Here is a 12,846-nt window from a genome sequence, read left to right on the forward strand (position 1 = left end):
TTCTGACAACTTATATATTAACCAGTACTTTGTCTAAGCATTACTACAGCCATTAGGGACGTAACTTTTATGCAAATGCCGTCAATTCATTACATTTCTTTCAATTCGCCACTGCATCCACATCTGCTTAGAGGCCCATAAACACACTATGGTAAATAATATATAAAGTATTAACCTTACATAGATAAACGTATAGACTCCCTCGATGACAATTTCCCGTGCCGAAACGAACTGATCAAAATATACTCATATTGATAGAAAACGTATACTTCACAGCCACTCTCGTTTGAATTTCTTTCATTTTTGCCTTAAATTAAACTTGCCCCAAAAATTTATACAGTTATATGGAATAAAAGACGGCAATTACAGCATTTATGTCGAAAAATGAATAATGTCAGACACATGTTTATAATATTTTATTCCTGTAAAAGTGAAACCAGTCATTAAGCATAAGGAAGTACATGGTAATTCTTTAGCTTGCTAGAACCAATGGTGATTACTAAAATTTGGCATTGCAATCAGTTAAAAGCCACACAAACTTTCACATAAGACTATAAACTGGCGATCTTTAAATTTTTATCTTTATATTCCCGAAACTTATAGCAAATGGAAGATGTATAGGTCTATATAGATCTAATAAAGTCAGCAGTGTAAGAATTTTCTCATATTCTACTGTTGTTTTTTGGAACTTTTTTTAATAAGCATTTTCTCTGGGGTTCATTATGTCCTGTTGACCTCTTCAGCTTCCTCTTTTTGACAAACGGTGGTAGGTGTAAAAAAATTTATAAGGGAAAATCACAATTTTACTATCAAAGGGGGATAGTTGAATAAAATATTCATGAAAATCTAATTTTGGATCCTAAAAAAGACTGGCTTTATTTCAAATTTCAATTCATTTTTTGAAAAATGTTTTTAAATATTTTGAAAACTTGTTAAAATATGTGTCCAGAAATTGGGCTATGGTTCTCTAGAATGATGATCTAAGTAAATCTGTAAAATTGCAATAATATTATATGGGTTTGATTCTGAAGAAAAACAGATGTTTAAAGTAAAGAAAAAAAATCCTCTATCCAGACTCTATTCTTTCTGGCCAATAAATTCATAACATACTGAAATCCCCAAAATTTACAATGGACAGTTCTTAATTCAAAGTAGGACAAGTTGATTATATAAATTTAGCATGGTTTTCAAAGTGTTAACATATCAAAACAAAACTTTCAAAACCTAGGTTACTAGACAAGTTCTTGATAGAAAGAAGCCATAAAATATCTGGGCATTTTTAAAAGAACACTTTTTTTTTTTTGATTTTACGATAAATTATGTCTGTTTTTATTACCTGCTTCCTTTAATTTGACCTACTCCCAGTAATGTAGCTAGTACCTGGCTTCATTCTAATTAGGTTTCAAGTAACCTGTATGAAGGCTAATTGGAAAATGGTGTTAGTTCAAGAGGTTTTTCCACTAATCATAACATTCCCACCTGGCTAGGATGCTTCAAATATTACCCTGATAATTTGGTAAATAGGAACTCTCTGCTATACAAGACTTAAAATAATATTCTTTTTTGATTCATTTATTGTAGACTTTGTCCTTTTTTGTAATATTTGTTCCTTATTTCTATCCTCTCTTTTGACCAAAAACATTCTAAAGTGTCCCTTTAAAAATCCTCTTTAAAAATGTCCTCTTTTTTCCTACAATTCCTCATTCTATTCTAAGACTCAAATCTTATAGTCAATTCAATAACCCCTCCACTTTTACATACCCAATAGTGAAACCTACAAGCATTCACCTCAGAATATACCATAATCTTGTCAACCATAATAAGATATACAATGTGCTTAAATTTAATGATGTCAAAAATTTGCTTTACTGTATTTTCTTTTAACCCTTAAAGTGCTTTATATCTTAGACGGACAAAACCATTTTTTTTTGGTTTGGGGGGGGGGGGGGAGGGGGGGATTTTTCAAAATAATTGTACTGGTTGAATAGTGAACAGTGCAGATCATGATAAGCCAGAATTGATGTTTTGGCTGATCTTGGTCTGCACTGGTTGCATGGGTAGAATCTGGCAAATAGTTCAACGATAAAACCCTCTTTTTTAATGTATTTTCACAGTATACTAATTCACTCAAATGGAGATCAAGACACTGAAAAAACCTAGATTATTTTGGTGTAGATCCCAAGCTACTGCATACCAACAGATTACAATACAGAAATTCCCAGACTTGCATTCTTTCATGTGATAAAAACCTAAAAAACTGAAACTATTTCTGTTGTAAATTCTGATTTGCTTTTACTTTAGCACAAGCTAGTCCAAACTGACATACAGTTGGATATGTAAGAAATGCTAGAATGACAACTCTTTATTCATAACGGCTGAGAAGTAAACAAATAAACTTTATAAATTGCTGGTACAAAATCAGTATAGAGAACAAAATAAATAAGCTTTAATATTTTCACTTGACTTTTCAGATGAACAAGAAATAAAGCAATAAAATTATGGACACTCCATGATATCATGATGTAACTTTGACAAAACTGAAATGATAAAGAAATGTAGGAAAAACTATTTTTAGCCTTAATAACCTTGACCTAATTGATTTTTTAGGGTAAATCTACAGAAAGTACCAATATATCAAATAAATACCACATAAACTTGGGCTAGCAGTCAATAAAATGGTGGACCATGAGAAATTGTAAGAAAGTGTGATGTCCATCACTAACCATGGCAAGATGGAAAGACAGAAGAAATAAAGGACAATATGAACCAGAAACAAAGATTATCAGAGCATAAAAATTACCTTAACTCTTAAGTTGTTCTTAAGTCTTTTCGCACATTTTTTAATTACCTTTAGCACAGGAAAAAGACATTCCAATTTAAATAATAAATTAGTTCTCTCTTGCCCATAAATCACATTTCAGATTACAGTTACTAACCAGAAATGCAACAACAACAACAAAACTTGCAAACTAGTCAATTTCTATTGAGATATTACAGACCTATGTAATTCTATTTAGCATTAATAGGCAATTTGTTTGTTCAAAAAACTTCTACAAAATGTCATAATAGGGCTACCGTTTCAACCGGTAATAAGTGTTTTATCTACCAGTGGTTTTCACACGCACAGATAAAAATGTGATGTAATTCAATTATCTAAAGTGTGTGTTGTGTTTGAAGATGATAATAATTTTCTTTATAACATTTTGTTGATTGTCCTTTCTCCATTTCTTTCCTATCTCTCACACAGACCCCTGTTTCAAATTTCAGAGTTGATTTTTTAATATAATTTCATAATGTTGATTTTTAACATAATTTTATAATATCTTGCAGAACAGTTTTACTTTTTGTGCATTGAACACTGTAACAGGTTACAAAATTAAAAACCGGTTATAATTTTGATCTACAACACAAAAATTAAATCATTTATATTGACAGAAAAAAAATTAAAGACCAAAATTTAATTTCTGTCTGAAGAACAATGACACATTTTTATTCCTGAATTGAGAAGGCCTGTTTGGGGCAATTTTGTGGTGGAATGGACAGCGGGGTTTGGATAAATTTTTAGACCAATGATAATTATATTAACTTCAGTGCCAAACAATCTTAAGAATCAAGACTATTGTTGTACTTTCATATTTTTTTTACTTTTAATTTTCTGTTATTTTTTTAGCTCTTTTACATGCATTTCAGAACTGTCAAATTTTGAACCTTCAGCATGTCAAGCTGTGAGTGACTATATCAACCAGACCTTGGTTAAGTGTGTTTAAGAAACCACTCAACAACTGACCCCATGGAAGAGAGACATGTTACATTGTATGCTATGCCCTTTGAATATCAGGAACACCCTCTTAACGTAACATGGACTGAAATTGCAAGGTCATTACATAAATATAGAAAGGCAAAGATTAATTATAATATACTTATAAAATATCAGCACATACTGACTGCATTCCTGTACTTACCATAACTATGTATAAAGTTGGCAAGGTACAGATCTAATTCTCTAACAGATACTGATATATGGTGTGGATTCACGCACAGGTTTGGATGTAAACAGTCTGGCGACTTTTCAAGCCGCTCTCCGTCTGTGCTTTCCAAGGGAATAGCTTTAAATAATATCACCATTACTAAATCCAGTCTCCACACTTTGTCAGCTTGTCTTAAACAGTCTATACGCCGCATTTTTCCTTTTTGATCGGGATTACTTAACACACATAATGGCGGTCTTTTACCCGATATACTAAGCACAAAGTCCTCCCGACATTCCTGTGTGATGTCTTTTCGTAGTTTAGCAAGGAGCCTGGAAGCCCACTTTTGTTTGATTTCTGGTTTTTCATTCTGCAGACAGAAACATAATTGGTTAAGAACTGATTAAATATGTGTTTGCGAAAATAAATCTTAACTTTGACATGCATTTCTTTAAAAATCTAAAATTAAATTTGTTCAAAGTAAAGTTTAATTTAAGGTGTTCTTTAAGGAAATCATGAGATTATAAATTCAAGTACATGTATACTGAAAACAATATATTCACAATCTGTCTGAAAACAGCTAAATTTACTTTTGGGGGTTTTTGACCTGGATTTTGCTCTCTGCACTTCATGTCATGATAGGGATCATTTGCACCATTTAATTTCAAAACTTTCCCAAAAGTCAATAAATTATGGTGCTAAAAAAAAAGTGTGAATTTTCCAACATATTGCCTGTCTGGTTGTTGAGCTTAACACATCATTTCATAACAGAGATCATTTATGCCAAGTAATTTTAAAACATTTGCTATTTTCAATAAGTCATGGAGAAGACATGTGGATTTTATCATATTTGACCTGTGCAACCTTGATTTTTGCAGAGTCCTGGATGTTGCACTCTGCACATTTTGAAATGGTAGTGATCATTTTGCCAAGTTATTTTCATGAATATAGTTAATCAATTAGTTATGGACAGACAAAATACTTGGACTTTTTAATATTTGACCTTTGTGACCATGGGGGTTACAACTTTTGCTGTATTGCTCTGAGTGCACACTTAGAACTCATATGTGGCAAGCTATCTATAAAACTTCTTCACAGTTTCAAAGTTATAGAGCCAAAAAAGAAATGTGGAGTATTTATATTCTATCTAAAAGTGTCATCTTAACTTTGGGGATAACAACCTGGTTGTTGTGCTCTATACATAGTTTCATAGTAGTACTCCTTTGTGAAAAGTTATATTTAGTTTAAAAGTTATGTGGACACAAAGTTCTTTATGTATGACCCTAGCCTTGGGGGCAGCAAACATCTTGTTTTGCCAGCACATTGTCTCATAATGGTATTCATTTGTCATTATGAAAACTTTTCAGCAAATTATGGAGTGGACACAAAATAAAGGACAGATGGACAGACAGGCAAAGGCTATTCCTATAATCCCCTCCCTGCTACATGGCAAGGCATTATATTGTCATTTATCTAGAAAACAGGTTTCTACAAACTTTATGTCTAATATTAAAACAGTAATGAAGACCTTTACAGACACAAAGGAAGATTTGTTTCAATGCTCCACTGCCTCTGTACATTTTAATAAATATATTATAATTTAGCACTCCCGAGTGATTTTTAAGTATTCATATCTATCATAGCAGACAGTAAATCCTGTGATAATCAGCCTGCCATTTCTCTGTCCTGTCCCTTTAGACTGATAACCTTTGACCTTTAAGGGATTCTATATTTAGGTCACCTGTAATTCGTCCTTGACCCTGCGCTCCTCCTCCATTGACATTCGTTTCTCATGTTTCTTGAAGTGTTTTCTTTTAGCTGCCTGTAGGTTAAACCATGTGTAGGAGAAGGACTTCACATGAGGCAGTAAAGCCTCAATAAACGGATGAAATTCATCCTGAAACGAGACAAAAATATACAACTTATAATCAACATTCCTTCATGCCAATAGACTAAACAATTTTCGAAAAGTCAATTAAAAAAATTTCAACACTCGGCACACTACTGTTCTATTTTCTCAGCTTGTACCCCAAAAACTAAACATTACCTGCATAAAGGTAAAAATGAATAATCACTCTTTACATCATATGTTCAAATTTTCTTTACAATAAATAGCTTTTTTTCTGGGATTCCATTACTTGCCTCATTAAGAAAAGCAATTTACAACCAATACAGATCAAAACTGATCAGAACACAGATGTCTCTCTTTTTTTTCAAAATTGTATTTTAAGAGCCTTCTAACCTTAATTTTGCTACTTGACACCTTTTTCAAACAAGTACATGTAAGTGCTTCAAAAACGAAATGAATTTTTGATGTAATAATATACTTCAGAATAATAACAAAAGATTCCCAGTGAAACGCCTGTTATTTTCAGTTTCTATTTAATACCACTTGTACTATCATAATTTTAAAATTCATCATGGTAATACAATGTACTTCTAATTACTTCAAAGAGATTTAGCTAATAAAGATCTGCCAGAATTATGCATTTTCCTGGTTTTTTTTAATCTTTTAGTACCTGTTTAATTCCATTAATGAACCCAATAATTATAATATACCATTTATAGAACTTTCCATTATCAATTCTGGGGATAACAAGTTAAAATCTCAAGTTAAATCTAAATTTAAACCAAGCTTTAAAAGAATCATTTCTGATTCCAGCTAATAGGTAGGGTTTGACCGTGCAGTAACATCAATTTCTACATGTATGTGTGGTCAAACTAATGTTTATATGTTACTTAAGATTATAATTAATATTCTCTTTTATTTTTTTAGCTCAAACAAAGAAACAAATACGTATTAATGCCTTCTATTTCTGAACCTGACCAAAATTCAAAAATGACCTGCAACCATCTTTTCAAGGCCCAAGGTTACCGTCTGAAGGGCAGAAATTGAATGAAGAAATAATATGTACTGTCTGTGTTATAAATAATCACCTGTCCTTTTACTAGCTATCTAACCTTTTGAAGATGGAGAATTTACATCCAATTACTGTTATTTTATAAACACCTACACCTTGAAAAAAAATGTTGTCCAAATTGACATAAAATTGTATCATTTAATGGCGTGATACATTCCTCTCCTTTCTTGTAACAAAAAACCCTTCTAGGAGCTTTATTGAGGGCCAAAAGCATTAAAACATAGCATTTAAATTTTATATACAAAGATCAACTTCAGAACTAAAATTGGAAAGATATTCAAAAGATAATAATGAAATATTAACTCAGAATTAAATCCAAAATCATATTTTTTACACTATTCCTAGCAGGATTTGAGTTAAAAGCATTTAAACCCTTAAATTTTTTATATAAAAATATTTTTTCTGGAAAAACAGCGTGAGTGAATGAATTGAAATTTGGCTCACAATAAAATGATCCATCCAGGCCTACATCAAGTTACTTAAATTTCAGGTGTTTTCAGTCCTATTATTTAAAAAAAAATCAGTATTTACTTGTATCATATAAAAGGAATATAATTAATGACCTTTCCATTTTAGAACTGATCAAAATGCTACATTTTATTAAAATATAACAAACTTAGAATGGAAACACATAAACAAAATACAATTTCATTGAAATCATATAATAAAGTGGCTATTAACTGCTAATATAACAACATGGCCGTTCTGACCTACATAGCTGTAAATAAGTACAAAATTTAAGTATGAAAATCATCAAAAAAAAAATTCTGGAAAACTAGGTAACCATGCAAGCACAAGATTATAAGGGGAGTAGATCAGCATGTTTAATTTGCCATGAAACAGTATCCAGGTGAGTATGTTCTATACAAGATGATGCACGAGATTGTGAATGGAATAGTGATATAAATCACAGATCTACATGTAGATATAGCCACGTCTACCATCTGTCTTATATACAAGACATCATTCTGCTAGCTTCTCAATGTAAAACATAACATTCCATTATAATGTTTCAATGTAAAATTAGGTCTTCAAAAATAAGTACAGGGCAAAAATAGTAGAAAGTTCACTGCAGAACAAATTTTTCCTACCTTCATTTTCAATGATCAATTATTAACTCTCATACTGCCAGCAATGTTTTCTTTTTCTGCTTTTAAATACCACTTCATTGATACAAGTTAGATTGCTCTCATTAAAATTTAATATTATCTTAATATGTTGGTTTTTTTTGTTGTTTTTTTTTTTGCTTTTTGAGGAGATGAAATGTATAAGTGAGATATAAATCATATTGTTGTAAAAATGTAGAATCTAGTGGCACAAAGTAGTCATATATATATCATTTTGTGCAACTTTTCAGTAATATCCAACTAATTATATGTACATTGTATAATGCAAATACTGTAAAATATTATATACAATTAAAATATATTTATATTCAATTTAATAAATATCAAAATATATTTCATTTAGCAATGATATTTTTTTATTTTATATCTTCACCCAGATTGTGAGCATCGATCTGCAAGTACTTCTTAGTAAAATATTTTCTATATACACTCAAATTAAACAAATATCCTCTAAATTTTCTATTTTAATACAATGATTATTATCATATCTAAAAATTATCATATAATTCTTTAAATAAAAGCGTTGAACAACTTGTCTCCTTGTAAAAATCAGGTTTGTAAGACCAGCTAGAAAATGCAACTCTCCGTCATCGAAAAACCCAGCATCTATGTATAATCTTGAAAACATATGAGGAAAGCAACATGGAATCCTAATAATATAAGCAAAGTGAAGGTTTATGTACACCTAAAAGTCATTGGTAATGATAAAGAATAGACTGATAAAGATCACCTCTTTAGTCTTGTTTATATACATAGTGCATACATACCTGTGTTCACGGAACACGCTTACAGCATATTTCTAATACCCAGTAGAATCATATACCTTATTATATACAGCATATATATATATGTACTTCTAATTATCTATCCCCTCCCATTTTCTTTATATTTTTCTCTCAACAGAAATAAATCATATCAAGCATCTATGTATGTAGAAAACCTTTGTTTACAACCTCCGGGGCAAATTCCACAGAAAAACAATCAAAATGCCATAAAAATTCTTCAAGAATTCTATAACAGGTAACAACAAGGTAAATTTAATTGCTTTGTGTGTTTTTCTCCCAGTTCTCATGATTAAAAGAAAGTTAAATCATTTATCATTTCAAATAAATGACATCATTTTCTATAGAACCAAAGCTGCAAATTGACCGAAAACCAAAAACAACAACAGAATCTTCTAACACTAAACACACAAAATAAACTGTAATAACAAATGTACAAAATTAATGATATGAACAAAAACAAATTTAAATGAGTAATTAATCAAGAACTTGAGATATACAGAGACTTTTAACAAAATTTGCATATTTTTCTTTCATGCATCGTAAAAAAATCAATTTATGCAAGTTTTCCAATCCCCACCCATTTGATGGAAAGTCAGAAAAAACTCTTTCATTATTAATCTTAATGAACGAACAATCAGAGGGGCTATGGCCATATACAGGATACAAGTCCCATAAATAACCCACATGTTACCCATGTAAAGGAGAAGAAACAGGCATGCATTTCCTATTTAACTACAAAGTTAACATTTAATTAAGCCTTATCAAAATTAAGCCAGTCATGTATAGTATAAATTAATACACCATTGCTATACCTTCACCTTACCCAATAAGTTGCTGATGTAGATATTCATTCATGATTTTATACAGATAATAGAGAAAAATATCAAAGTACATGTATCTGTGTAATTACAAATAAAGTATTGTCATTATATAATATTTCTCTTAAATATAGCACCATATTGCAATTAATATTCAAATATAATAAAATTAACACAAAGTCATTAAAATAAAAAAAATTAAATGAAATTTTCAAAAAATGCAGGGAAACAATCAGTCAAGTGTATTTCATATTCTAATAATGAGAAATTGTATCATAACAGTTTATAATGTCAGTGAATTTAAGAATTTCTCAAAGAAAGTGGTATGTAAATATCATAAAGATGTAAATTTATTTATTATCTTATCCCTTTACAAACTATTAAGTTAGATAATTAGTTATAACTAATTTCTATAAAAAATATTTTGAGGTTTCGAAGAACATGTGACAGGTATGATTATACGTACGATACTATGAGTAATATAAGTTATATTACGGTAACTATGTAGATATGACAAATTCAACTTTGTCTGTAAAAAAAAAACAACTAAATTACAACTGTGAAGATCCTAAAACTGCAGATTTCAAATTTGAATAAAGCTTTTTACAATGTTTTTAGTTAACAGTATTTATAGCAATTTTGTCCACAAAATATGATATGCATTTCAATATTTTAACCGTCCTTCAGTGTTTAAATTAGCTTATAAAGAATGCTTACTGATTACAATATAGTATACAATATAGGTACAAATGTATTATGTGTAATTTAACTTTATGTTTTTTCCCAACTTGCCTAATTCTGATCAACCGATATAAGCCTTCGTGTATGTATATTAAATAACCGTTACTTCCATTAAAACTAAATTAATACCCCAACCAGGTCATTTGGTCAAAATACTCTTTGTTGACCATTTAATTCATTTGTCATTGGATTTATTTTAAACACTTTAAAAGAGCATAATCAGTTGAAGTAAAACGCCGAATGACCATGTAGGTTTGCCTACATACACACTTTCAGTTGTGAAAAATCTGCACAGTTTACCAATTACAGATTAGACTAAACAATGATGAAATGTACTGTCAAAAGTTTAGACAAAATGTGCACACCTCAGGTATATTCCTAACACTGCCTTGAGATGTTATTTTGTATGTAACACCTTATGTATATAAACTATATTAACATGTTCAGATAATTATTTAAGCCACCTTATTTCAAATATTTATAATATAGTAAATATACATATTTACTTATGATTCAAAATTAAAACAACTAATTAATCAAGGTACTACCATGCTTGCATAGTCAGCATACATCACTTCACCGCCACCGCCCCACATCTCGATGCCTGTGACACAATCACACAAAAACGTACAAAAAATCCTTCCTATATAATTCCCATACTTTTGTTTAATACAAACACTTCAGTCTCTTATATCACAACATTGTCGCTACACTGTTTTCACATTTTCCTATTCCGTATGTATATTAATATCAACATAAAATTCATTTATGTATAAAAAAATCCAACCTTTCATCTAAACATCTAAACTTGTAAAAAATCTATTACAGATAAAACTATGCACCGAATACTGGTTTTAATCAACGATCCTCCGCATTTTCCTCTTAATAATGCCTGTTACGTTAATATAATGCATTAACAGTTTTGTAAATTCACATTTTTTCTTTCAGACAACTTTTAAAGTAGATACAGTAACAATGACTGACTGTGGTGCAAAAAAATAGAAGAAAAAAAAAAGAATTGACAAGAATATAGCAACGTTATTAGCTTAAACATAAACTGGTACCGTCAGTTAGAGAATGTACATGTGTAAACAGTAATAGAATATGAATAGCCGGGGCAATCATAATAATCCAGTTATATTGTTCTTTCGTGTTCCATTCAATATGGTTATTATATTTGATCTGTGCGACTAAGTCAGGAATAAATACGATGTCTACTCAACCGAAAATAAACCTTGTTAAATTACCCTAAATCTGTAAAAGGATGAATACTATGCTCAGACGTAAACTATTAAGATATAAAACTCCTGACTTATGTTATTGGAGAATAAATATTATCAAATATTGCTACGCTATGCAAATTTCACTCTATTTATCAGCAATTTTATTTATATAATACAGACGTTTTTATTTTATATCAATATTAGCTATATCCTGCGTTTTATCAAAACGTTATTTATTTATACTGTTCCATTATATAGAAAAATGAAAGCCGACAATTATTTTACGAGTGTATATCCACGTCTAGGCAAGTACATTTTCTTGTAATATATAACTTAAGGTTACAGGCATTTTTTTTGCGAAAATAAAAAGGATTTATTTGTCTAATGATAAAAAAAAAATGGTAAGATAAAAAATAATATAAATATATGATTTATAAATCCAATCTTTGAGTATGTTTAAAACCAATGTGACGTAATAACAGATCATTATTGAAGAAATAAGAAAATAATTACAGTATGAATTTGAAATTCACCCATTCATATCATTCAAAACAGATAGTAAATTGACACTTAGAAATATAAAATGATAGAGCTCTATATAATTAATCCCACATAACATGAATTTGTATTTAGAAGATCTCAAAGTATGATTATAAATACACCAACAAACAAAAATATGTTCTTTCATACCACCGACTAAAACAAAATTTGTACATAAGGTGTTCAATTGCTTTTCCTTTAGAAAAAAAATCCTATAGTATTGGAATAAAACAGAAAGCTCTGTACACAGTTATGTTTTTCACAATTACGTGAGAGGCAATGAATTCTGCAGTATATCAGCATGGCTCAAAAAGTTTTACCATGCATGGTCAAATCCTCAACCTTTGGTCTTTTATATTTTTAATATTTCTGCTGGTTCAAATTTGGAACAGTTTATTATTTCAAAAAAGTACTAAAACTGAGCACTAAACAGTATACAGTCTCAATCAGGTCAGGCTGCATTAACCCTACAAACCAGCTGAATTTGTATAATGGATTTGCCTCACTTTAAATTTGGACCATTCTATTTAAAGTTTAAGAAATTTCAGTATCAAAATACAAAAACTGAGACTGCACATAATCTGATAAGCAGAGTGGCCTGACTCCATACAGGTGGCCAAGGCTTAGCGGATGACCAGGCTGGACTGGTTCTAGACTTGTTGCACATGCCAGTAAACTATTATCACTGTTGCACTTATTCAATCTTGAGTTTTACACAAAGAA

The 12,846-nt window shown here is 30.2% G+C and overlaps 1 protein-coding gene across 9 annotated transcripts in view; it reads right to left on the reverse strand.

Moving 5' to 3' along the window:
- LOC132731939 (nuclear factor 1 A-type-like) overlaps positions 1-12,846 on the reverse strand; it is an 87,884-nt gene that overhangs the window by 40,753 nt on the left and 34,285 nt on the right. For 8 of the 9 annotated variants that reach the window (XM_060718233.1, XM_060718240.1, XM_060718235.1 and 5 more), the window contains 2 exons: positions 5,710-5,865; positions 3,963-4,338 (listed from right to left, as the gene is read on the reverse strand). In XM_060718233.1, coding sequence (XP_060574216.1) covers positions 3,963-4,338; positions 5,710-5,865 — 532 coding nt within the window. Of the gene's footprint in view, positions 1-3,962; positions 4,339-5,709; positions 5,866-10,908; positions 11,235-12,846 lie in introns of those variants that run through there. The other variant, XM_060718237.1, reaches the window with a different exon arrangement.

The sequence above is a fragment of the Ruditapes philippinarum genome, unplaced genomic scaffold, assembly GCF_026571515.1.
Source record: "Ruditapes philippinarum isolate M1 unplaced genomic scaffold, ASM2657151v2 ctg10_1_1_1_1, whole genome shotgun sequence".
NCBI lineage: Eukaryota > Metazoa > Mollusca > Bivalvia > Venerida > Veneridae > Ruditapes > Ruditapes philippinarum.